Here is a 27,311-nt window from a genome sequence, read left to right as displayed (position 1 = left end):
ATCAGAAAATCAAAATGCAAAGATTGCAGTTGGAAGTGTCGCTCCAGCAACGTGAGATTTTGACACGATTCTCTGTGTCTTTGTCCTTTTTCTAAACACGCCATAAGATTGGTGTCATTGTGCATAAATAAAGGCTGTGATTAACTGCCTGGTCTCTCATGTCCTTGGTCATCTCCAGGGACAAATCACGCGTGAGGATGTGTGGCCTCTAATGGGCCACCTCTTCTTCTCTTAGCTTGAAAATAACTGGATTATTAAACAGATTCGTTAAAAACAAATAAACAAGCATGGGAACAAACATTTATAAATTTTAGAGGAAGAAATTCTGATTTGTTTTTTCTTCAAGGTTGAATGAGCATTTCTGAGAATTACAAGTATCCCTTCTGATGGATAAGATAAGGTGTTAAAGCTCAGAGTCGGGTCAGATTAGTACTGAGTCCTGTCATGGTTTTAAACTTTTATGTTTAGGTTCACTTACTTCCTGTTTTATTTTGTCTTTTACTTCCTTCTTTTATTGGTTTCCCCTTCTTTGAAAATGTCTCATCACAAGGGCATTACTTCAGCCCCACTGGTGATGTTTCTGTGCCAGTGATTCAGCACAGCATATTTACTCCTCTGCAAAATTAGCATCAGCTTTAAAGACCGCTATGGCAACGCAGATGCTGATCTATAACTCACCAAACCTCCAGGTGGCTGGTCCTCTCCCAGGGGTTCCCCAGGGCTCCTGGATGACCCAGGGCACTTATCATGGGCAACATATGGAGGTAAGTTTTAGTTATATCTTGGTGTAATTGAATGTAATTGTGAAATGCTTTACTTCAGTTGCCATTGCAAGCTGCACATTTGGTTAAAGGTATCCTGCAGGAGTGGAGACATTCCATTTGTGGGCAAATGGTCATTTCCAGAACAGGAGTGCTTTCATTCTAACCAGCTGTGTTCACATATTTTATCCAAGAACATTGATCTAACACTCAAGGACCTACAGTACCTTCACCTTTTTTTCTCCTTTGTGTGTTAAATTGTGTGGGAGAGACAGAGAGACCTTAAAGCTTTAAAAAAAATACTTGGATGTCTCCCTGAATTTGAGTCCGGTCCTCACGAAATTATTACGAGTCCATACACTTTAATCTGAACACTTATGGATTACTTCAGTCAAAACTCAAACTCAATCAAAAATTAATTGCCCACATTTGGCAATTGCATCTACAGAACTGCAGATGTGCAGCAGGCCACATAATGTGATAGCAGGCCATAAGTACACCAATGAACACCCAACATACCCACCGTGAGCGCGGTGGGTATGTTGCGTGTTTCATATTTTGATGTGCAGATAACTGCAGCAGTATTCTTGTACTTGTGCTCCCCACTGAAAGAAGCAGCGATGCCTTAAAGTTGATCATGAGTAAAAGCTTTTTGTTTGTTTGGGAGGATTAGTAAAATCTGTGCCGGGTGCTGAGCCTTTTGAACATTTAAGCAGCAGCACATTAACATTTATTTCTTTTCACATCTAAAATCTAAGCTTTTGCAAACAGCTGCATAATATTAATCTTTATGTTCAAGTGATATAAAATGCATATTTGAATATGCATGAACCATCAGAACATGAATAAATATGCTGAACCTCCTGGATATGATTTTGGAGTAAAGCTGAAAAAACTTCTCCTAATGCTGGATTTTAAAGTTTTCTTATCACTGCATCTTTAATTTCCTGTCTGAAACTCTCATTATACTTGATGATTATACACACTTCATTGAGAAAATGCCCTAAATCTGATCCCGTTTCATGTCTGCACACATCATTCCACCTTGTTTTTCCCTTCTGACGTCTTATCACTCCGTTTCTCAATTTTCTGCTAAATCATAAATTTCCTCGTTGAGTTTTGGTTTATTTTCACTTGTTTCTTCTTTCTTCCTCCCTTGGACCAAGTGGACTATCACTTTCTCAGCAAGCAGTTCCATTAGTGTTACTGCAAATGGTCTCCTCAGTGTGTAAAACCAAGCAAAAAGTACAGAGTATCTTCAGCTTCATATGGAAGTCTGTTTGATCCCTGTCAATAAAAGCTGATGTAGCTTTCTGGCAGCGCAGTATCTGAAGTGTATTCTCCTCTTTCTCCCTCATCCAAATCTCTGGATCTTGGATGATCATATTTTAGTGTTTGATTTCAGTTTTACACGCTGCAGGCTGGTCTGCTGGCTGCTTCTAAAACCTCTTCCAGCAGAGGAAATTTATGCTGAATTTCACAGCTAAGTTCAGCCTTTTCTGATCTGTATCAGGTATGAAAATGTAATCTGTCCTCTGTGATTGCTCTCTCCTGCAGATTTAAAAGAGGCAAAGAGTCCTCACCGCCCTTGTTCTAACCACCATGACGAATAATCAAATCCAGCCCACTTGGTGGCTTTTCAGGGTGTGAGAATGACAAGAGATTTGACTTAATTTGGTGGGTTTTTGCTGTATTTTGTATCAGGAAGCACAGGTACTGTAATACGTCAACAAGGGATGGTTAGGCCGAGGCACCATGACGCACAGAAGGTGGACAAATTTAATCTCAGCCAGCACAGAGGCCTCTGTCATCAGGATGGAGTGCAGCAAAGAGCCCAGATGTTTGATTAGCTCTTGGGTTGCAGGGCCAATCACAGATGAGGGTTCGCAAATCAGATAAAAGATAAAACTGATAAAACCACACTGGCTAATTCTGGGCATGATGGGAAATTCTTCAAAGAGGCTATTAACTCTTCATTTTTCATCTTACAGATGTGGAGGTGCCTGAATTTGAGGATGTTTTATAGCTTGGTATGTTTAAAAAAAGGAGCATTAGGGCCATGGCTACACTTACAGTTGTCATTAACAGGCTGTATACACAATTATTCTGTGGGACCTCATCAAAGAAACGCAGTGTTGTTTTCTCGAAAAAGTCTTAGATTAAAGTGGGTGTTTGTGTAAATTTTGTGTCAGTCTGTTTCTTAAGTATTGAATCGAATTATTGGGGATGGGTTACCCAGAAGCTTGCCTTTTGCTCAAAGCAATTGTGTGAATAAGTGAAGTCGACAACCTACTAAGTGCATGTTTGGAGCATTTGAGGCTCTGTAAGATGACAGTGTGAACAAACGTGTAACAGAGTAGAGAGGAAGCACTCAGAGAGCGGGTTAGCCAAAATAATGATCCATGTCCATGATGGCAGCTTTGATAGGTACACCAGTTCAACTCTTCATTAACACGATTATGTAATTAGCCAATCACATGGCTCACATGGCAACTCCATGGACATGATTAGGATGAGCTGCTGGAGTTCAAACTGGGGATGAAAAAGTGGAAAAACAGTGATTTAGGTGACTTTGAATGGGGCGTGGTTGTTGGTGCTGTATTTCAGAAACTGCTGATCTTCTTGGATTCATCCCACACAACCATCTCTGGTCTGAGGAAGAGGAAACATCCAGCGAGCAGCAGTTCACTGGGTGAAAATGTCTTGTTGATGTGTGATGAGAATGAGCAGACTGCTATGAAAAAACAGGAAGGCAACAGTAAATCATTTCTAACTGGTTTCTCAGTTCACTGCACTCATATGTACTTTATCCCTGCTTCCTTCTCGTGTATGACCACCATCAATTAACCACCATGATTTAAATGTTGGTCTTCCTGTGTGTGTCCTGTCCTTCCTCCTGTGGTGATTGTCACACAACCAGTCCCCACAGAAAGACCAGCAGAGGGCGACTCCTCTGGATGGAAGACTTGCAGCTTCTTGCTTTTTCCTCTGTGAGCTCAGCAAACACAAATTTTTCAGAAAAACTAAAAGTTTTCTGTACTCTGATCAATAAAACATGATGCTGATTTTGGAAATTATGGTAATTATTATCATCATGTGCCTTTTTTACAGCTCCTATGGACAGAAACGCAAGCAGCAGCAGTTCACATCAATAACTGAGGTTGAAATTCCTTAAACTGAGAGGAATTTTTATTTGGCTTCATTCATTTAGTCACAATAATGAAAAATACTGTGGTTTTCTGTGTTTATTGGGGAACACAGAGTCTCTGCAGGCCTGCTGGGCTGCACAGTTTGACGCAGTGTTTGCTTTATCCTGCATAATGAGAAAAGCCATCTGGTAAGAATGAGAATACAAAATCTTTAAAGAAAAAAATCAGCTTCCAGACCCTCGTTGCTTATCAGCCATGAGTGTTTGATTGTAGGGTTTATTTGACAAAACATCTCTATAGTAGCTTTGTTCTGACTCATAACATCTGTTTCTATTTGGTCCGGGAGAGCAGATGTGAAATGAGAGCCCCCAGTGACCCAGAGTCAGTAACCATCTGGTTTAAATTACCTTCACTTCACTTTACACCAGTTAAATAGTTACGTTTGTAGCATTTCATGCCTCAGTTACTGTAATTACATGAGATTTAAATTTAAGATTTGCAGATTTTTTTAGCTGCATCTTACTGCAGATTATGATTGATGATTAAAAAAAGAGAGAGAATCATAACAGGACATTCTGATCTTGAATGTAAGATTTAAAACAAGTCATCGAACTTCTGAATTTGGCCTTAGACTTGACCTAAAGTCACACAAAAACAGGACTTTAAAACCATTACACTGCTAATGATACAAGCAAGCTGTGCCTATGATCACATACTTTCAAGCCGCTGTCCGGCCAAGGGCTCCTAACATGATTTAATGCAGCAGAAAAGCCGTAAAATGCAATAACAAAGCAAGCCAGGAATGGCGGCTGCACCTCGGCTCATCTGTTAATGGACGATGAAGAGGTGGCAATATGAGACATTTTACCAGCTGAGATCCTTTAAATATCTGCAGACCACAGCTGAGCTAAGTTTTCCAGAAGAGAGAGACGTAGAAATATCACCTCTGCTTGGTTATCCTGAACTCCAAAAGCCTAGCCCTGGATCAGTCAGTGTTATTACACCTGCAAGCAATGAAGCGGGCCAGCAAGCTCTGCGACACGCTGGAGATCAACTAAAGGAGAATATGAGGCTTCCAGCTTTCTTTCCCTCTTTAACCTCTTCTTTTTTTCTGTCTCAAGCAGCTACTTTTTTCCCGCTCGTTTCATTCTTCTGCTTTTTTGTATTTTATTTTAAACCTCATCAAAGGAGATTTTATAAGCATTAATTCACTGTTTCTAACACGAGTCTTGCTCCCTCCAGGGCAGTTTGACTGAGGACGCCACACTCGGTGCTGTCCAACCTATTCTTCATTCCCTTAAAACTTTTTTTCCACAATCATATAAACACAGAAGCAACATTTTCCATCTCTCCCTACATTCTTTTTCCTTCCAGTCTTTTTTCTCTCTGAATTCTTTGCCTGTTTTCTGTGTAGGCACCTTTCCCAAGAGTATTAACTCCTCCACTCCTCTCTCCAGCTTTCAGTATATTTGGACAGCCAGCGAGGAGAAACTCCTGATAATAAACTCCAGAGCCGATCAATTATTCTCTCAGAGTACGAGGAGCTGGACGGAGAGAGCTTTTAGTTCAGCTACGTTTGAGATTTTGCAGATTGTGCACAACAGAGCAGCATTTCATGAGCTGCATTAGCAAGTCAGCCAGGTGCTGCAACTATAAAGAACAAACTGCTGACTGATGATTATTTCAAACTGGCATTCACGCTTTGCTTTAAAGGCTGAGGCTGTCTGTAAATTACATATTCAAAATATTATGTGTTATGTTGTGTTATGTAGTCAGTGCCAGGATTGATCATTTGTTCACCACAAACACAAATTAACTCAGAATTGATTCCGTTTACTGAGTTCTCAAGCACGTGATCTCAAAGCACAAAAAACCTTTGTATGGACAACAATATCATTGTGCCACAACTGATTAAAGCTGACCGAGACCGGCCTTTAGACATGCTAGAGTGTTGCAGATTTGTATGAGAGCCCCCTATCTGATCTGACAGAGGTAATGAGGGTGTGTGGTCCAACCTGATTCAACAGGAAAATTCCCACCTCTATACAGAGGATATCCAGATATTTCCTTGGCCAGCTTTTAATCCCACTATGTCTCCAGCTGAACATGTCTGAATGTGTGCAGGCTGCACTTCTCCAGGAATGGAGAGCAATTCCTGAAAACCAGATCTGGACACTTGTGCAGTCCACGAGCAGTCTGTGACTGCTTGCACTGAGTCACGGTCTGTCCGGAGGCCATACCTTATATTAAACATCCTGTACATGCATGTGTTACAGCAGTGAAATCTATTTAAAACATATTTAACTAGTTTACATTGATAACAGTAGGTTTGCTCCTTTCAGTTTAGTTATGTTTAGTTTTTATTAGTTTCAGTGTTCATCTTAATATTTGTTTTATGATAATATGGAGGTAATCATGGCAACAGACTTGTGGTCATGGAGAACAAACCATAGTTAGTTTATTTCACATAGTTGTTGTTTAAATCTAGTTTTACTCATTATTATTTCAGGTAACTAGAACAGGTTTTCTCTCTGGTCATAGTTTAGTTTTACCAAATTAAAATAAACTTGGTGGTGAAAAACTGGATCTGAAAGAAGTGAAAATGAGTGTGTTTACAGAAATAATCGCATCAATTTCTGAGTTATTTTTCTTTTCTTTGTGTTTTAAGCTAGTGAACTGAGTATTGTTTTAGTCTGGACTCTTGGTCAGATTAAACAATAATATTATACCTTTTTTAATTTATGATACACATTTTGAGAAAATAAATGCCACACAGTAGAATCAATTGCAGCCCTGATCCAATAACAAAATAGAAAAACTAAAATGAATCAACTCCCATATGAGACTACAGTAATCAGCAGTTTCATCCTGCCTTGTCAGCAATCTGTCTTTCTCCCAGATTATACTGTTACAGCAATAATAAATGAAGGTATTGTGTAACTTTTAAAAAGCTGCTCCACAGCCTCGTGAAATGTTTGGACATCACTGCCTGCAGATCACCTAACAGTATTAAGAAAACAGAATAAAACAGAAGCATATTAATTTAAAACAAACACTGAGGGAGGAATTTCTCACAGCGAACTTCTGAACTGAAGCAGCTCTTCCTCATAAAACAGGCCGTCAGGTTTCACAGCTGTTGCAAAAGGAGGGGAGAGGGAATTTTCTCAACTCGGCTAATTTCACTGTGACCAACTGTTGCAAGGACACTGACAGTTTTGCACTTGTGTTTGGGAACATTGATGATTTCTACAAAAATCTAAAGCTTTGAAGAGAAAACGTTATAAACAAGGCCATCTGTGTTCCTTCTGCATCTAATAAAAATGGGAATTGCAACAAAAGTTGATATATTTAATAGTTTGACAAAGTGAACTGAATTCAAAGACAAGTGGCGCTTATACATCTGCAGTATGCTCAGATTAAGGGACCATCATCACAGTGAAACCCAGAGTCAGTTAAACTTCAGAGATATCAATCTGTCCAGTGGGCTGCTAGTTTGCATACTTCTGACCAGACTGTGTGACAGTGGGTCTGAGGATTTGCCATACTGGTCATGCTGGATGATGTTGCAAGCATCATAACATCTGCCTTGGTGTCTCTTTCAGTCTGTAACATGTGCTCAGTGTGGACCTGTCATCATCCGTGAGGAGAATGTGTTACCGGTGGCAAACCTGTCACTTTTCTGCTGTGATGTCTCTCCTTAGTCGGCCTTGTTGGATCATTTAATTCGTGGCTGGACCAGAGAAATTCTAGCCAGCTGGTTGTCATCGGGGCTGATTTTGGTCCAGTGTATTTAAAGAGCTGACCTGGTTTCTCTTCATGCATGCTGTGACTTCTATCAGCCACAAAACTGTCGCAGCCTCTTTTCAGTCTGTACCCTTTCATGTCCGGACTTTCATCCTTTTCCTTCTTCTTGCAATCTTATTTCTCTCTTTTTGTTAAAAAAAATCCTTATCTATAAATTTTATCTTTGGTTTGCATTCTTCTAAATGGAATTTCATGACCACTGTGTTACACCTTTCCCCACCATTGTTTGTTCGTATGTTATTCCTGTCTTACACCCAATCTTCCTTCACCACCTCCCTCTGATTTCTGTGTTTAGTCCTCAGTAAGGGCTCTTCATGTCCTCTGTGCCTTCTCTCCCAGTCATCATAGCAAATTTGTTCTTATCCTTCCGTCTACCCATTCTCCCATCTGGGAAAAACCAAGAGGGTGGTCAGCGAGCATGCTTCGACTCCTCCTATTCATCTACCAGAAAGAGTCAAAACTTCTGCAAGAACAAAGTCTCCCAAAACAAAGGATTTCTTCCTTGTTATTTGTTCTAATCTGGTTTTCTTAATGAATGTGAAAACCTGTTTCATTTCATGCTTTCTGTTGTTATTCCATGAGCCAGAGCTTTAACATGAAAGTTCTGTGTCTTGAAATACTACTTAGAACAAATACTGTGAAGACAGGAATTGCTCGTGTCTTTCACTTCCTCTTACTTCTTTGCAGTATTTTCTGACAAACCAGCCTGAGGGAGGAAAGAAGAAACGTTAAACCAGGAATATAATGAGCTTGATTCAGCAAGAGAGATGAGAATTCACAGCCACCTGCTCAGTGCTTGACATAAAACAATTTAAACATCTGATTCTCATGCTTTTCAAGCACCTCTGCTGCTGTGAGTTACTCTCTCAGGGTCTTCAGCTAAAACTCTTCATCAGAGTTTGACCTCTTCATCCCTGCAAACCCTTACTCTGCACTGCCAGAGATACTGGGTAAACTGAGATTGGAGAATAATTACGGAAACGCTGCTTCTTACAGCATGAAAGGCTCTTTCATGCTCTGCAAACTGTTTACGTTGAGGAAATGCAAGATAAGTGGCCTTGTGACTGGAAGCAGGCCAGTTCAAATCACCAGAATATCTGGGTGGTGGAAGTGAGGCCGGTAACGCTTCCTCTTCCTTCAGAGCCACACATGATCAGGATGCTCTCCCCCCTCCTAAAACAGTTACAATCAAAAGCCCTCGAGAGTTGGTATGTGAATGCATGTGACCCTCCGTCCTCTTGCAACAGAGAGAGCGTGTTCTCAGTCTTTTTTCTCAGTCAGTAGCTTAAGACAAAAAACCCCATTAACAAGCACTGAAAGCTCTATAGTGTCAGCCTGCAGGTCTTCACATATGGATGCCTTAGATTACCCTCTAACAGCTTGTTTTAATGCACAACATTTGGAAACAGTGATTAGGCTGGTACTTATATAAGGCTTTTATACTCTAACTGAGCACTTTTTACCACAAGCCTCATTCATTCAGTCACACGCACACATTCACACAAGCCCTTTTTTCTAAACCTCAATGGCTTGGCTAACATTCACATACACACTCACACTCCGATGGGGTAACTTGGGGTTCGGTATTTTCCCAGAGGAACTGCTGAGGCTTCAGTAGCTAGATGAGCAGCTCTACCTCTGATCCCCAAATTTATCATATTTGTCTGCCCAAAAAATGTGATTACATGTTCTGCTGTAAAAAAGCTTGACCTGCGTTACCACACCAAGTTAATTAATCGGACGAAGACCTACAAACTCTTCTCGCTGCAAAAATGTGACTTAGATGAGGGAAAATCGATTTGAAGTCATACAGAAATGAAAACAGCTAGTTATGGCACATCAGTCAGGTTTAGAAACACTTACATCAAGCATTTGTCTTCTTTAGAAGTTGCCAAAGACCTAATATTTGTGCCCACATCTCTTCAACATTTTTCCCTATTCATTTCCTATTCACTGTAATATATGCTAATTTTGGGTAGTGGAAATCAAGAAAGTAAACAGTTGACTCCTGATGGTTCAGTCAGCCTAGAGTAAAAATAGGAGGGACTGACACCTTCAACATCTTGGCGTCCACTTTTGATCATTGTGATTGTACGTGTCTCCTGATGCGAGGCAACAGTCACAATCCTACTCAGAGTGACTACAATCACTCTCAAGAAGAGTTTCAGACTGGACTCTGAATGTCAGAGGTTAACCCTCATGTTGTGTTCATTTTGTGTTTCCAGTCAAAAATGACGGTTCTATTAAGACTCATCATAAAAACTAGATTTGTTGTGATTTTTTTTTATTTAAAAAAACGATTTTTAATTAACTTTCAATACAAAATAGCAACTAAACATGAGGTAGTAAAAATGTATTACAACTTAAAAATATTTTTATAGTAAGTATATTTCAATGTCATGGCATATACTCATGATTTAGGTGTCTTACCGTATACTGAAATATTCCAAGATCTCATTTTATTTTCAACCATAATTTATTTTCCTAACTCCTTATCGAGTTCAGCTGGAGCTTATCCCAGCTGTCATGGAGTCATAGGAGGGATACAACCTGGACTGGTCACCAAGGTAACCAAGGTTTTGGTGCTTAAAGCTAACCAAACAATGAATTTAAAAATAATAATCATCATCATCATCATCAATTGAAAACAAATGTAGCTGAGAAGAAAACACAAACAGGAGAAGAGTTATATTCTCCTAGCTGACAGTCTTACACCTTCCTTCCTGCCTTCTTTTATGCTTACTTTGTCTTTGGAGCATGCAGGACAGTTCATGCTCTGCAGCAACTGGTGTGTCCAGGCAACGACGTCAAAGGACAGCTTGTGCATTTCCAAGAGATGCCAGTCGCTCTGACAAAACAATAGCACTTGATGTCCTGGGAATGAAAAGAGGGTTAAACATCTCTACTAAATGTTGTGCCAATGTTACGCCCCAGCCTAGAGGAAACCTGGATATAACATATAAAGTGACTCCCCTGCTTTTCCCCCCTGCCAAGGAGGGACCACAGCCACAGCGGAGGTTCAGTCCAAACAGAAATACTTTATTTATCCACATCATGATGGGCAATCGCTCAAAAACAAATATAGATTCCTAGAAACAATATTATTCCATGATTGTTTTAAACAATTTTAAAACTATTTTGTTTTCTCCAAACCTTAATAAACAATCCTGAAGTATAGCATATAAGCTGTTTACGTAATGGCCTAAAATTTGCAAAGAGGCTCACCCTGCTTGCATATATAAAGAGTTTTTATATTTGTTCTTTAGTAGATATCAACTCACATCCTGCCATTTCTGTGATATGCAGAATACTGAAAGGTCTGCTACGTCTCCTACCAGGAGAAAGCCCCAGGATAGACCCAGGACACACTGGAGAGATTATGTCCCTCAGCTGGTTTGGGAACACCACACAGATGAGCAGCAGGTATTGTCTCTGTTTAAACTGCAACCAGGACCTGAATAAACAGGAGAAAGTGGATGGATGGACTTCAATTACACTTTATATTCACAGGTTTTTTTACAGCATTACTGACAAAAGCAATGTTTTTAATAAGCTTTCTTCCTTGAATATGCCGTCATGCTGCCAGCAGACCTGTCTATGTGTGTGACTGGTCATAAGAGAACAAATGCCAACTGCCACAAAGAAATCAATATAATGTGAAAACTGACCAGAAAGGGAGAAAAACATCAAAAGTGATGGCATGGAGTTGTGATATCTCAGTCTGGAGCAAAGAGACCAACAGAGAAACAAGCTTTTGAAACTGATCACATTAAAAAGTACAAGTGAAATTGCAAGTATTGAATCAGCTCACCTGGGCCTTGAAAGAAGGAAATTCAATAAAAGACCCCGAAGAGAAACAATGGCTGTATTGATTTCAGCATATTAAACAAGCTCTGAGGTGTTGATTAATTACTTCTGCCAGTGAACCCCTTAATGACTTCATCCAGTCGCCGTGCTGCTAATTAACAAGTGATTAAAAAGGCAGGCGGAAATGTCTAATCTAGGCCGGTGGTAGAGCTCACAAGGAAGTCATTCTGCACTCAGTCCGCCTGAGCGGGCTCCCCCCCCAAAAAAAGCCCCAAGACAGTTGTCCAGGGACTAATTTAGCCGCCTTTGTTCAGGTTGTGTGAATGGAAGTGAAGGGCTCTCTTGGGGAGAGTAACTAGAGAGTGACTTGTCTGCTCCACTGTCACTGTTCATTCAGTGAGCTGATACTGGCATGGCACTTGTTCGCTAATGATCTCGCAGCAGTGGGCTGATTCACAGCCCACTTTCTGGGTTGCTCCCTTTTCTGTCCCTTTCTTCTTCTGCAGCAGTGGAGGTTAACAGAACATGGGTGCTGCTGTGCTTTCATACGTCTATATTTGAGCCACTTCTCTCACCAGTCTCATGCCCCTAAGTGATTCACAGAGGAAAGTAAATGGCTTTCATTTCTTAACAGCAGAAACATGATTAGAAGGGCTGAATTTTTCAGTCTGAAATGCTCCAGATTTACTGCTTAATAAAAGAACACCCTTAAGCTAAAAGAAACAGTTGCATTAATCTGTTTGAGCCCCTGTATGTTGCTTTATGCCTGTACTTTGCACCCCAATAAACAAATGCATGGCAATCATGTGCTTTAAGCTGTTTTTGCCGACTCAGAATGGATTTTTCTCAGTTCTGCTTTTGAATACAAATGAGGGCATTGAACTCCTCAGTGCAGGTCACCGAAATAATTCAGAGCTGCTGCCCTCAGCAGATGATGGGATTTCAAAATATGACAGCTTGAGTAAACATTTATTTTGTAGCCATTGTGCAGCATTGCCATCCACTGTGTCGCCCCGCTCCGTGGAGCTCTCACAGTCAGAATAAAATGGCAATGTGATGTATTGGCTTTCGCTATCAGCAGCGAGCAGGCCCTATGTAATGAGCACCATGTTTCTCCAGAGGAGAAGTGATTCTTCAAACTAGAGATCATTGTGCAGTCTGTGCACAGTCCAGGCTCTTCCTGGTTCAGTGTGGGTTTCACACAGAACTGATAAGTGCTCAGATGAGTGTAAATGGGTAATTTGCTGTCGCGGGAACCTCATTGCTCAGCAAAAACAGATTAATTTAATTCTAATTTGAGAGCGTTAGCAGAGCAAGGTGCTTTGACTGAACTGCTGTGACACTGTGACAAAGATGTGATTGAGTTTAATGTGTCCATAAATGAATAGATGTGCTGTCTCAGAAGCAGTAATGTGAACATTAAAATGCTATCCACCCTCTGCGCTACTCTTACACTGTTAAACATAATCAACTTGAGACTTTATATTCATCCCAGGGGTTACTCACTGATGAAGTATTTTGTAACAACTTGCATTTTAATACGCTTTGTTGCCTTCAGCTCTCATTTTGGCAGCCCACAGACAGCAGACTGAATTGGCATAACTTCATGATTTACGTTTCCCTTGTGGCTGCATTTTGCTCTCTGATTTCTGTTTCGATGTCAAACGGTACCTTTAAAAAAAAATTTTTTCTTACAGAACATGCTGTGCTGCTTAAATTCATATCCTAAAGCTAAATGTTTGGGGGTGTGAAACAGGTTCTTGGACATTTGACCAGTAGCCTCCAATAGAAAGAAAGGTTCAATTAACTAAACCACAGGTGTCGAACTCCAGGCCTCGAGGGCCGGCGTCCTACAGGTTTTAGATGTTTCCTTGATCCAACACAGCTGATTCAAATGGTTAAATTACCTCCTCAACATGCCATGAAGTTCTCCAGAGGCCTGGTAATGAACTAAACATTTGATTCAGGTGTGTTTACCCAGGGTGAGATGACATTGGAGTGAATCTACTGCAGGAAAGATTGTAGCTCTGTGTTAACACACACTTGATCTACACCAACAAACTACTAAAACCTCTGCCATTATAGAGGTGGTCATGCTTTCTGATGAACAACAAACCAAGTGAATTTGATTAGCAGCACCTGGCTGGTACTTACCGTCCTAATTCTTAGGGAAGCAGAAAGGGTGTACGTAGTTTTTCAAAGTGTAGCTTTTACCTAGAAATTATTGTCTCAGTGAATGAATTAACTTGTCTCCTAAACATCAGAAAGAGTAAAATAAGGACATCAGTATATCCTGGAGTCAAATATAACATTGTATTTTGTCCAGTTAATAGTTAAACACCTCCCATAATTCTGTTATGAGATTTAACCCAGTTGTGGCTTTTGATAGCTGCAGTCCAAAAGGGGAAACTGCCACACCCTTCTTCCAGCTGCGTCTGAAAACAGAGGCTTCCTGTAACTGAGCACCAGATACAGATCAGACACTCTGCCATGAGTCAGGATGGCACAGTTTCTATCAGATTTCTATCTAGCATTGCAAGCACATCACACACATCTCCACAGGGAGAGACCAGATCGTGGAAAGAGGAAAACATGGTGGTTCAGGTTGCCTTGGCAAACTTACACACAGTTATATTTGTATTTGCTTTTTCCAGATTTCCTTGACTGATGAAAGATATGGGATGCATTCCCAACTCATCACAATTCCAAATTACATAGAGGCATCGTGTCCAGGTATCAGTGGCTGACAACCCCTGACTTTAAAACAGTATGAGTTTAGAAAACAAGCCTGAGGTTTTTATATATTGCTGTTATTGCCAGAAACAAATCTCATGTAAAGAAAAGGCTTAACAAATTCTGAAAGGAGCTACACTAGGATTTTCTGAGAAATACAGCTAAAAAGGGATGATATTCAGTTATCCAGTAGAAATCAGTAATCTTAAAGCCCAGCCATCATGCTAGATTTAAACTCTTAAAACAACCTTTTTTGCTCAGTTTAATCCGAGGTGTGACATACGGATCCAAGATGTCTTTAAAAAATAGTGAAATTTCAACATGAATGACTTCTCTAAAGCCACCATATCATCCATACTTTTTCACTTTAGTGTCAGATTGTGTTTGACTAGACAACATGAAAAAGATAAAAGAATAACTGTGTGTTTCCTTGCATTCAAAGTGGAATAATTTCACTTTTTTGGCTCATGATGAATGTTTGATACACGGGACAGCAAAGCACAAGTGCGGATCTGTATAACATATTCTGTATATAAAAGGTAAAAAATAGCCACCCTGGTTTGTGGTACCCTGATTTGAAGCCTAAAGTGCAATATTTTAGCCATCCCTGTCATGGTGTTTAGAATACCGACATGTCGAGCAAACCAGACACTGCACGCTGTAAAACATATCCAGCTCGATAGGCTCTTTATGGATGACTGCAATCTACAGAAGGAACACCATGCTGTAAGACTAAGACTACAAATGACCAGTTGAAACCATAAACTCACAGAGAAAGTCTTTGCCGAGGTGAGAAATTGTGTAAAATTGCATCATTTTTGAGATTTCTACAATCCGACTTCTTTTTGCAACCAGAGCAGTCGCCCCCTGCTGGCTTCTGAAGAATGTTTAACCAGACACCAGTTCACTTCTCCAAAATTAAAGAACACCACACACCTTTCGTACTTTCACTTTATGACATAAAATCTGGTTTATTTCCTTTACCATACTGGTTAGAGAACTAACTCCTTTATGGCCTTTTTAACATCTACAGACTCTTAATGCTGTTTATCAGCCAATCATCTCTAAGAAGCTGTGCATCACTGTGAAATAAATAGATGCCTGTAAGCCCCCCAACCCTGAATGGCGCCGTTAAAACATTCACACACTACTAAAACTCAAAGGCTCGAGCTTCTGTTTTCTTCTTCCTCCACTAAGCTGTCAACAGTGACACTTTTGGCGATCTGTGCTCCACTGAAGTGGTTCAGACTCACTTGGCTTAGTATCTAAAGGACTCTGCTTTGTTAACAGGTCTTTTCAAGTGGTCTAACACAGAAAGTCAGAGACTCTGCTCTCAGAGAGCCAACTTACACCCTGGAGGACGTGTTTTTGTTGGCTCTCCACAGAGGGGGAACAGAGCGAGTAGGTGGACGGGTGATGGAGAAATAGAAAGAGAAGTTAGGTGTGAAACTTACACTCTTCCTGCACAGTTGGCTGAAGAAAGAACCACTGTTGGCACAATCAACACAGAGCCCACAATAACAAAAGAAGCTCTGCTACTACTGATTAGACTCCATGTGTGGGAAAAAAGGCTTACAAAGACAGAGCTGCAGAGATACAGGCTGTGGTGAGAGGCAAAGCATGAGGAGCAAAACAAACATACAAATCAAGGGTCGTATAACCGCACAAGCAACAGTTTTCAATTTCAATAAATCTGGTTATAATTAATTACTTAGTGATCAGACTTCCTGCTGATATCTCACTTTAGTTTGGTTTCATAATTTCCTCTGGCTATAATCTATAAACAGATTATATTTATGGCCAAATGGGGCAAATCTCAGTTGGGGGTATGCCGCTTTGCTCTCTCGCTCCTTCCCTTTGTGTTTTTTGGGCTGAGAAAAATATATTTGCACATAAAACGATCCCGTGGTGCAGCATTAGAGATGCTATAGTCATTTAAAAAAATGAAATAGTGTTCACTGTGTAATTTTGAGTATTTTTTCAAAAACAATTAAGCGATTAAAATGGCATAAAATCCAAAATGAAAATTTTTACTTGGCAACAGGGGAAGCAAATTAGCATTTCTTTGCTTTCAGGAAGAAGTTAGGAGAAGGATGTTTGCCTCTGTCTCTCACTGCTGTCCCTTTCTTTCAGCAGGCCTGCCGTCCCCTGTGTTATTTATGAAATGAGGCCTTCGCTGACATGTGGGCAGACACACAAAGCGTCGTTTAGCACCGGGTCATTTGTCACATCAGAGCATTCCTTGGCACATGCAGGGAGGCTCCCTGTAATCTGTCAGAGTCAAATGTAAAGAGGCGACACAGAGCAGCAGGATCAGCAGACGCCCTGCTGTCAAATCGACTGTGACCCTAAACCCCACATTGTTCTCAGTTAGCAAATTCTTGTCTGAATGAAAGCTGAGCCAAAATACTGTTTTGCATCATGATGGGAAAAGACGCGAAGGCTTTTATGTCAAGATTACAGCAAAAGCAAAAGGTAAGCTCAATTTAAGATCACCAAACGAACAACAAAAATAGGAAAACAAACTAATAATATACTATCTAACGACAAGGAGGAAGACAGAAGACAAGAAACATCAACCACAGCTGAAAAGGCAAAAGTAAAGTAAAGCAGGACATAAAAACAGAACAAAACACATGAGGGATCTGTTTTCTACTGAGAGAAGTGACCTGGAGGTATCTGCTGGTCTGTAGCTGAATCCTCCAAACACTAAGGAAAGGTGCAGTACATCTTTTATGACCTACTTTACCAGAGGCTCCACTGAACCATCCTTTATGAAAGGAAAAGAGATCAAATCATTCCACAGTTCAAAGTGACGCACTGTCTTACAAAAAAAAAAAAAAGCAGTTAATGTTGCGTTTTCTATTTCCTGCCATAACCTGCAGATATTTTTAAACGCACGGGTGAACTGTGAACTATGATTGTATTACAAAAACATTTTTTTAAGAAACCACCTTTACAATAGATAAAATGTCTACGTGGAAAAAAAATGTTTTACTTTTTTTTTAACTGTAAAAAATTGTAGTTATATAGCTAGTACTTAAGGGCCAACTTAAGCTTCCTTCAAACTTGTTCTCTTTTAGTTGTCCTAAGCGGGCTTTCTGATGATCACTGTGCCTCTGCTAATGTCACTCTGTTTGATTTATTTGCTCTTATTCTTGTAGGCTCATTCTGAGATGGTCTGTCCCCACCAAATCATTCAGCTGCATGTCTGCCCTCCATCGTCTTTTGCCTCCTGGAAAAATCTGGCCAGTCACTCCCATTTTAGACTAATTCAGTTCAAACATTAGACGCTTCAGAACTTACCAGCAACATGGATCAACCTCCTTCTATTTCTGACACAAGTTGTCTCCTGTGCTAAGACCCTGAATTCCCCAGTTGCTAATAAATAAACGTTTTAAACTGGACGCTTAAGATTTAAGAAGGATGTTGTCGTTTCAGCACAGCAGGCTTAATCCACTGTCATGTTATTAAAGAGGCTAGAGTAAACAGAATCGGATTTTCTGCACATCATTCTGCCTCGACCGCAAGACATTTTCCATCAAATTCAGGTAAAGTCACTCACTAAAGAACATGATAGGCACACAGAGAAAATAACTATAGGATTAACAGGAAACTAAAGAAAACCATTGGGACTGTGATACTTTATAACATACTGCATCATAGCCTAATCCAGAGAGGCTTATATTTCCAAAATTAGAAAACAGTTGTTGTGCTCAGAGTTTTAAACAATCCTGCATATTATCATAAACAGGTATTTAGAGGTTGAGTAACGTGTTGTCACAGGAAAAATTATTTTTTAGGTTTTACGAGCTGAAAAATGAAGGTCCACTAAAAACTGCAGCATCATCAGCACTCGGCAAGAAGTTGTTGGTTTCAACGCGACCAGCTTGTTGGTGCCTTTCTGTGTGGAGTTTGCATGTTTTCCTGTGTAAGCGTGGGTTCTCTCTGAGTAATCTGGCTTCCTTCTACAAACTGAACACAGGCATGCAGTTAGGTTCGTTGGTTAAGTGTAAGAAAATCAACTGTCTCTTTGATGCATATTTATCAATAAACCGTTTAACACAAATACAGTTACACTAGCTTTTTATCTATTACGTATGGAGTCAAACTTTTACTATTCAACCAGCTCCAGAGAGAAAAATAGAAAAATAAAGAGCACCACCATCCTACATGTGTCTCATAACCCGGAGCAACATCTAAAAGGATAAGATATCAATTTCCTGTTATTATACCCATATCTTTTCTGAGATTTATTTAATCTGCCTCATATTGGATTTCCCTCAGCAGTGCTGGCCTCCTTCTTTCTGCATTTACAGGCCTGTGGTTAACAGGGGTGTGTGAAGCATTTGCAATGGTGTGCGTGTGTGTGTGTGTGTGTGTGTGTGTGTGTGTGTGTGTGTGTGTGTGTGTGTGTGTGTGTGTGTGTGTGTGTGTGTGTGTGTGTGTGTGTGTGTGTGTGTGTGTAGATGAGGGTTTACTGATTTCTGATGGGCAGTGGGTGTTTTATTTCCTCTTAACATGTGAAAGACAACTCCTCCTCCAGAAGATGGAGGTCTCATCTTCATTAGTACAAACCTGAGGGTGAAGCTCTGCTGTAGATCCAGGCTTTCAAGCAGGGATGTGTCCACAAGGGGAGGGGAAATACGACTGCTCCCTCTGGTGCTACCCACCACCACTGATGTTGGATGAAAACATTAATGGGATCTTTTTTGTACAATGTAGTACAAAGTAGTGTGGTTTTAATGTAGCTGCACCCTATTTATGTCTTTTTTAAGCTGATTTCTGTTTCTGCTGTTTTCTTGTATATTGTAGATACAAAAACTGTAATTTATCAACTAATATTGTCTCCCCCATTGAATAAAAGTCCTACATCATAACATAACTTAAAGAATTCATTGTACTATAATATTCCAATAGAGCACTTTGCTCTCAGACTGTAGGCTTTTTTGTGGTTGTTAGAGTTTGGAAAAGTAGATGGGAGGCAGAGCATCAGGCTCCTGTCCTGTGGAACCAGCTCCCAGTTTTTGTTCAGGATATTTCAGATTAGAAATAATCTAATCTAGAATAATCCCAGCAGCATATAAAATACTAACCTGTTGCAACATTATCATGTTAATTATCATGATCCAGTAAAATATATGACTTTGCATAATGAGAACAGGCCCCCCCAAAATACATACAGACAAAAGATGCATATATGTAGACTACTCCATAATAAAGACTTTAACTGATCAAGCACACACATCCATACATATGCAATAATACTAAGTGCAATAATCCTTTCTGTCATCGTTGTATTTTTACTCAGTTGTATATAGTATTTGTATTTGTATTCTATTTTTATCTTATTGTATATTTATTTTATTTTATTCTACTATATATATAGTATTTTATTTTTATTCTATTCTGTACAGTTGTGTACTGTATTTATTCTTATTGTATTCTAATTTTTGCCTCATAACTTTTGCACTGTCCACTTCCTGCTGTGACAAAACAAATTTCCCAAGTGTGGGACTAATAAAGGTTATCTTATCTTATCTTATCTTACATGTTTTTAATGTTACTTATTACATACAGGGACAAAATACTTGTTTCCCCATTTTGCAAAAAGCTATTTTTATGTGTATAGCTGAAACCCACTAAAAAGGAGGAATGTGTTACTGTATACTGCATTTAAATGCCACATCGTTTTGCAAACTGCAGATATTTGACTTCCCAGATGCTTGATGGTGACTTGAGGAGGTCTGGGGACAGCAGCAGCAAACCCATCCTATGAAGGATTAAGGGATGTGTTTGATGGATGTAGGATTTAACAGGGGCGATAACAACAGCAACAACAACAACCTAGAAATGCCTCATGAATGAGTAAACAGGCACAAAAATGCCACCAATGGCTGATGTCTGGAGGCGTTTCTCCAGCCTTCAGTCATCCAAGCGGCAGAGCAAATGATGGAGAGGAGAGGATCAGTGAAGTCAGCCTGAACCAAGACAGGATGTAGGGGCATCAACCTTCAAAATAAAACACACCTTGCGCAAAAACTTGATAAGCAAGTTTGAGGAATAGCTTATAATGATATCATTAAAATATTACTGAAGAAATATTGTCGGTATAACTGTATTTTTTAACCCTTATTCTATATTTTTTGTCTTGTTTTGATTTTATTTGTCTGTAATTTTCTTATCTTTTAAACTTATTTGTTTTGAATTTCAATTTATTTTCAGTCCATACAGTTTAGAGGCAGGATTACATAAGTTTACTCTTCGTCCTACTCCTTTTCCAGTATGTAAACTGACCGGTCATAATGTTGTTGATGGCAGTTCAGTATCCCTTTTCTTGTTTATCTGTTTACAATGCTCTTTTGTTACTTATTTGTGTTTTCTTTTTCTTTTACATGTCTAAAATCAATCAAAATGTTTAGTTTGAATTTTACGCACTATTAGTTTTAATCTTTTTAAATGCTCATATTGTAAGGGATACTTGTGGGGGAGGTGGGGGATCAGATCAGCTTTTGCACTAAAAAAGACTTACAGCCAAGTGAACTTTTTATATAATAATAATAATAATAATAATACTATGTTTATTTATTCCTATTATAATTTAGTCTCCTTGGCTTGTAATAATGATTGATTAATAGACTCATTGAAGAGTATCCTTGTCCTTTCAATTATCCTGAAAATGCAGCTTCCTCTAACGGAAATCTTTTAGGACCTCGCCTAACTTTATGCACTTTTCAGATAAACAGATCAGTCAAAGTATCAGTAACTATCGGACTACTTAACTAAGAGGATCCCTGCTGCCAGGGATCGGTTCACTTTGCTTCAGTTTAGCTGCGGGACAGCCGTGAATAAACGCCGGTTTTTGAGTTCCGGGGGTTGCGCTTACCTGAGGAGCAGAGTGCCAGGCTACGGTTTCCGCTCGTGCCGTGTTGTGGTGACTAGCCGTGGTCACTAGCAGGGCTAGCTAGCTGTATGACTGGTGTTGCTGCAGCATAGAGAAAGCGGCAATTAGCCAGCAAGCAGGCTACTCTCACTCGTCTGTTTTCTTGGTTCTCTTTTTAAGACAGTTCGCCATCTCTGCTGATAACACATTATGTGCTGGGTGCTGCAGTAAGGTGAGTGTCACACAGCCTCAGGAGTTTCACATGTAAAGTCGTTAGCCTGGAAGCTGAATCACCCCGGTTAGCGGCGGACAGCGGCGCAGACTACTCCCTGGATTCCCGAGGAATTCCACTAATTTGTCCGTGTTTGAAACGTGTTTTAGTGGGGTCTCATTTTCAGGTGGTGCATGTTGTTGCAGCTTTTGTTAACTGTGTGGTTGAAAGAGCTTGTTTTAGTGTGATGTCAGTGCTTCTCTTTCATTATTTCATTGCAGAAATTCAAATTTTATTATCAAACATGCTAGCAAATAGCCCCCCCCCCGACACGCCGTGTTGGCAGCATTAAGTGCTGCTGCATTCTTATACATGAACAAAGTGCTCTGCAGATAAACTGTCTTGTTGTAACATCTGCAGAGCTTAAGCCAGTGATAACGGAGCAGCTGCTTTACGTAAATTGCATCTCTATAACGTTTAGTGGGTTTGTGACATAGTCAAAGATACTCCGGGCTTTTCTGTGTTTCTCTACCGACTGTGTCTTTTCCCCTCCTTTCTTTTGCAGGAAGGTCAGCAGATGGAAAAATGATATTTATACCCAGTGGATTACTCATCACGCCTTTCGAAATTGTGGAGTGCTTTTCTCCTTAGCATCATGCGTTTCTACAAATCAAGCCTAGTCTCCTGCTGCAGAGATTTCACCTCCTTACGTTTGGATTTATCCGCCAGTTTTTAAAGACGGTCCTTATCATCTTCTTCTTCTTTTTAGTGTCGTTCTTGTTATTATTTTTAAAGTGCTTCCGGTAAAACATTAACTATGTGTCTATGCGGGTTGGATATGCTCAGATAAACACAAGCGTGAAGTCGTGCGAAGGGAAGCCCAAAGAAGGAAGTCCAGGACGGGATAGGCACGCAGAAACTACCCCGCGTCCCAAAGAAACATGGCCTCGGTGTGGAAGAGACTGCAACGTGTGGGGAAGCATGCGTCTAAATTCCAGTTCGTGGCTTCCTATCAGGAACTAATGGTGGAATGTACTAAGAAATGGTGAGTTTTTAGCGACCACATTGCTGTCATTGAAGCCTAGTGAAAACTCTCTCTCTCTCTCTCTCTCTCTCTCTCTCTGTGTGTGTGTGTGTGTGTGTGTGTGTGTGTGTGTGTGTGTGTGTGTGTGTGTGTGTGTTTTGGAATGTCGAGCTTGTTCCTGGTGGCCATAATTCACACACACATACACTCACAGTCTCCTTGGTGTACAGGCATGTCTGTATGCAGGGAGGAGCCCGGCTGGCTTTTAAAATGTTTCTTTTTTTCTTGTGTATCGATGTGGATTTGATGCAGTAGAGAGATTTCACTTCAACCAGATGTGCTGGCTTCACTCCCCTTCTCTTCCTCCGCTCACTCCTCTGTTGATATTCTTGAGCAAACCACTAGCAGCTCTAGGGATGCTTTTGGGAATCTCAGCTTGACCTCCAAACTCACCATATATACAAATTATTAATATAACCAGTTAAGTCTCATTCACAGGAAAAATCTAATGGTTAATGTAAACAGTCACATAAATACAACTCAAGAACAGTGTAAGTTGATGAACTCCAGACACACAACCTTTTTTAAAAAAGGTTGTTTGTCAGATTAAGTTTACATGAAGTCACATTGATCAACAGGAGACTGCAGCCTTTAAAAGTGACAGTTTAAAAGTGACTTAAACTCTTGATTATGGTTTTTACACATGTATGTACAGAGATGAGAGGGAACCAGCCCAAGTAGAAAACCAAGCAAATAGCTAGGAAAGTCTGCAGACATACAGAGAACAGTGATGTACATGATTTCCACAGCGATTGATAAAACATGTAGCTGCTTGTCAGAGGTGTTATTAAGTAGCAGATCATCGTACTCTGATAAAGGTTTAAAAAGTAGCAGAAATCAAGTGTTTACTCCCATTTGAGAGAGAAACAGGATAAGTTGAGATTTAGTCTGGACTCCAGTATTAGGTGTTTTAAATCAGCGGTCCCCAACCTTTTTTGCACCACAGACCGGTTTATGCCTGACAATATATTCACGGACCGGCCTTTAATGGATCGCGGATAAATACAACAAAATAAAACTAGTACCCGTACCGAAAAAAATAAGATTTATTCATAACACACATGAAAAGACCCAGGAAAACAGAGTTAACAATCAAAACGATAACAAAATAACGCTGAAAACCGATTAAAAACCCTGAAAACCATACTTTTCACACCTGAGCCTCAACTCTCGCGGCCTGGTACCAAACGACTCACGGACCTGAACGGGTCCAAGGACCGGGGGTTGGGGACCGCTGTTTTAAATGCCAAGCTGTGATCTACACCATTTGAGTTTCAGCCCTTTGTGCCTTTTTTGCTTTTTAGGATGATGAGGTGCTTTTGCCATTAACAGATGCCAACGAGAAGTCATTAATTACAGAGTTTCTTAAAATTAAATGCACTGCTTTTCCTTTTGTGAAGTTGCCAGCTTTACTGCACAGGAGTGAAAATAATGTTTGAACAGTAAAGATTTAAAATGATATTAATTGGTAGTGTAAATTTATAAATTTACATGTAAAGGTAATAGACATCTCGTTCTATGTACCATCAATGTTCTTAATAGATCAGTCATTACATGAGAAGAATAATTTAACCAGAAGTAATACTTTCTGTTGTGTGTCAGGTTTTAAAGGGTGCCTTTTGAGGTGTGTCTTTCACAAGTCTTGGCTTATAGGACTTGTACATATCTATAAACAAAAAAACATTTTCACTTGTGTGTAATCATACTGGCATCACCACAGCAAGAATGCTGGTTATTGAATTAATAATTAGACTGTTTTGCAGGCAGGTCCTTGCCCTCCTGGCTTTAAAACCATACTAAGACATCCATACCCTTAAGTGACACGAATCTCATCCCTGCTTCTTTTAGTCAGATGTGAACGCTGTTAGAAATATGACAAAAATGATCTGCACACTTGCATACTCTGCATTAGTAACATACATGCAGTGTTTTTAATCGGTTAATATTGTTTAGTTTTAGTTTAGTGGCTCATCTTGTGGTTGTATGCCAGAAATATTTGAATCTATGAAAGAGGCGGACGAGCTGTGCTTTTAGATGTGGAGATGAAGTGGAGAGATAGGTAGATACGTGCTACAGTTATGCCTGCAGCTGTGTGCCCTGTAACGAGGGAAAAGCTTGGGCTTGTAAGGTAAAGATGTAGCCTGCAGACACAGATTCTCAAGTAGCGTGCCGTAGGCGTGACTAACACAGCCCCACAGAGCTTCGACCTGGGACAGATGTTAACGTGTTGGAGAAAGGAATGACAAAAATGTACCTCTCTTCCCAGAGCAAAGGGTGGGTGGGCTCAGCTCAGTGTCAGTAGTACACTTTGTTTTGCAGTCTTGAGAGGTGCTTTCATCTTATGATATGCCAGAAATGTATATACAGAGCCATTTGTTGTTATATAATACAGTTCTTATCTATAGGTAATCAGCACTGCAGTGATTTATTGATCCTTAGAGATCAAGTGCTTTTGCATTTTGCTCAAAGCTGTGAAGATAAGTTGAACCCAAATTCCTGTGTTACAGCAGTCACAATTGTAGACACAATCTGTAACCAAACTGCTTAAACAGTTTTCAACCAGTTTCTTTCTTGTATTTGTATATAGGCATATGAAACATTATTGTGTGTCAGATGCACCAGTTTTTGTCAAATTAGTGTATCAGTCATTCTTGTGGCCAGAAAAACTCTTTTAAATGTATCAGGTGAGCAGTCACTTCAGGGCTGTAGTGGGGTGTTTCAATCATATTAGAAGCAGCCCCCAGAGCTCAAATGGTTCATAACGTCTTAAAAAAAAAACAAAGCCAAAAACCAACTGAACCAAAAAAAAAGCCCATAGTTCTTTTTAATTTTCGTAATCAATAACAGGAAGAAAAAGGCTGAATGCTTACTTTGTGTCAGTACTCCTGCATGTGCCTGTATGTACACGTGTGGGTGATTTGTGCTTAGTGTGAAATATAAAAGCATTTCAAATATTCAAAGGCTTAGTAGAGTAATCTCTACAATCTTGATAACTGGACTTCAAATAGTCACTTCAAGGACGTGTTTTCCTTCATGTCGAACTCCTTTGCCTCAGGCTGCTTGCTGCTTCTTGTCACATGATCTTTGGTTGAGCTTGAATAATCTTCAAATTTTATAAAGAATACATGTTTTAACTGAAAGTTTGTACACATTTTTCATTGTGCCAAGTTTTTATGTAAATGAGTGTACTTCTATTGTCTGATTTATTTATTTTTAAATTTCTGTTTCTCTTTGAGTGGAGTTTAATTTCCTCAGGCATAAACCACATTTTTTGTTTATTAAAATATCAGTAAATACCAGTGATATGAACCAAAAAGCAAATAGGAAGAATGTGTGTGATATAGGGATGGTCCCCGTGAATAATTTATTAGTTGCCCTTGAAAGCTTAGGTGTAACCTTTGACTGTCTTTTCTGAACTGTGCGGTTTCTGTCATATTTCAGGCCTGCTTGTAGAACAAAATGACTAGGTTTGCATCAAAAGTTGATGAGGGTGGGGTCTGCCTATTCAGCTACCATTTTTGTTGCTGTTTTTATTCACACTGATTTGGTCGAAAGCATTGCAGCGGCTGCAAACAATATCATCTGCAAATTATGCCGGGCGACAGTAATAGCAAAGAGACGAAGCACTTTTGGAATATGGGGAAAGCCAAAAACTGCGCTTCCTCCACTTCCGTACCATTGATTCATTAATGCTGAATTCTCTCTTTGTTTTCTTTGAGAAAATTAAAGGATTTTAAGTGTGCCTTATAGTGTGTAGAATACGTTATACAGAAGAAAAGAATATATCGTGATATATATCGTTACCGCACATGCTTCAAATTATAACGTGATATGGATTTTAGGCCATATCGCCCAGTCCTAACACTGATTGATACTGAGGTGCTAAAACCCCAGTTAAACAGGTGGGAAAAAGAAAACTAAAAGTTAGGCAGCATTCAGAAATTTGTCAAAACTAAGTGTAATGTAATGGAGTTCCATTTAAAAATTGTATGTGTGTATATAGGATCCATTTGAAAGAATTAATAGTCATAATATCATTTAAATGTGGTTGAAATGTACTTAAGGTCAGATTAGTTTGTGGAGTTCAGTCTCTGCTACCCAGATCTTGCAGTAAAATTCTTCTTAAATAGGTTGGAAAAACAGTATAAACTTAAATCAACTCATATGCTTAAATTTTAGTGTCTTATTCACTAATTTCATGTATTATTATGTTTTCATATTTTGAGAATTGTGTAAGAATTTAGGGCATCTGAGGATATTGATTCTCTTGTCACGTGTTTTTATCATCCACTCAACTAGTCATGCTGACATGTCTGCTTTTTTTCCCTCTACAAAGGCAGCAGGTGAGGTCACAGTCGGCTTAAAAACAGCTTTAGCTGTGTAAAGATATAATCTGTTTATTTGCACACTGAACATTTTATTATTTTTACTGGTTTACCCACCATCAGATGGGGGAAGGAAGTAAAGCCATAATGCTTCCCCAGACTACATTGACAGAAACAGTAATTCAACCTTTCATAACATGGGAGGAGTTCAAGTATTGCTGCCTTGAATTTTTATAAAGTTTATTGTCTGACTTTGGTTATTTAGCATATTAGTTTGCATCCAGAGTAACATGTTAAAATGCAGAGAAGAGAAATATCTGTTTTCTGTGAAAGACAGATTTTTTTTTTTTGTGCGAGTCAGGGTACCTTCTTTCTTACTGTGGCTCCCAAATCCTGCAGATTTGCAAACTGTCGACTCTTACATGTAGTTTTAGTATTTGGTTCACAAATGCCTTCAATGAGTTATTCCTGATTGTTGGACAGGTGTTGTCTCCTTTCTTGCTGAAGGAGAATATGGAAAGTGAGCTTTTTAGGTACATTGAGAAAGGGATATA

The 27,311-nt window shown here is 39.6% G+C and overlaps 1 protein-coding gene and 1 long non-coding RNA gene across 6 annotated transcripts in view; one reads left to right on the top strand and one right to left on the bottom strand.

Annotated features, from left to right (window-relative positions):
* Nucleotides 1-6,538: 6,538 nt before the first annotated feature.
* On the bottom strand, nucleotides 6,539-11,725 carry LOC113034484 (uncharacterized). The gene is made up of 5 exons (XR_003274187.2): nucleotides 11,526-11,725; nucleotides 11,383-11,435; nucleotides 10,996-11,168; nucleotides 10,458-10,588; nucleotides 6,539-8,420 (listed from the first exon to the last, which is right to left on the bottom strand). It is a non-coding gene; the product is annotated as an uncharacterized LOC113034484 (long non-coding RNA).
* A 9,256-nt stretch (nucleotides 11,726-20,981) lies between these two features.
* Nucleotides 20,982-27,311, top strand: part of ehbp1 (EH domain binding protein 1) — a 162,862-nt gene continuing 156,532 nt past the window's right edge. For 4 of the 5 annotated variants that reach the window (XM_080288055.1, XM_080288054.1, XM_080288052.1 and 1 more), the window contains exons 1-3: nucleotides 20,986-21,369; nucleotides 21,914-22,089; nucleotides 22,195-22,393. In XM_080288055.1, coding sequence (XP_080144181.1) covers nucleotides 22,290-22,393 — 104 coding nt within the window. In that variant the 5' untranslated portion in view covers nucleotides 20,986-21,369; nucleotides 21,914-22,089; nucleotides 22,195-22,289. Of the gene's footprint in view, nucleotides 21,370-21,913; nucleotides 22,090-22,194; nucleotides 22,394-27,311 lie in introns of all 5 variants that reach the window. The other variant, XM_080288053.1, reaches the window with a different exon arrangement.

This window comes from Astatotilapia calliptera, chromosome 13 (genome assembly GCF_964374335.1).
Source record: "Astatotilapia calliptera chromosome 13, fAstCal68.1, whole genome shotgun sequence".
NCBI classification, from domain to species: domain Eukaryota; kingdom Metazoa; phylum Chordata; class Actinopteri; order Cichliformes; family Cichlidae; genus Astatotilapia; species Astatotilapia calliptera.
Note: the sequence above shows the minus strand (reverse complement) of the source record. Positions and strands in the feature narration are given on the sequence as shown.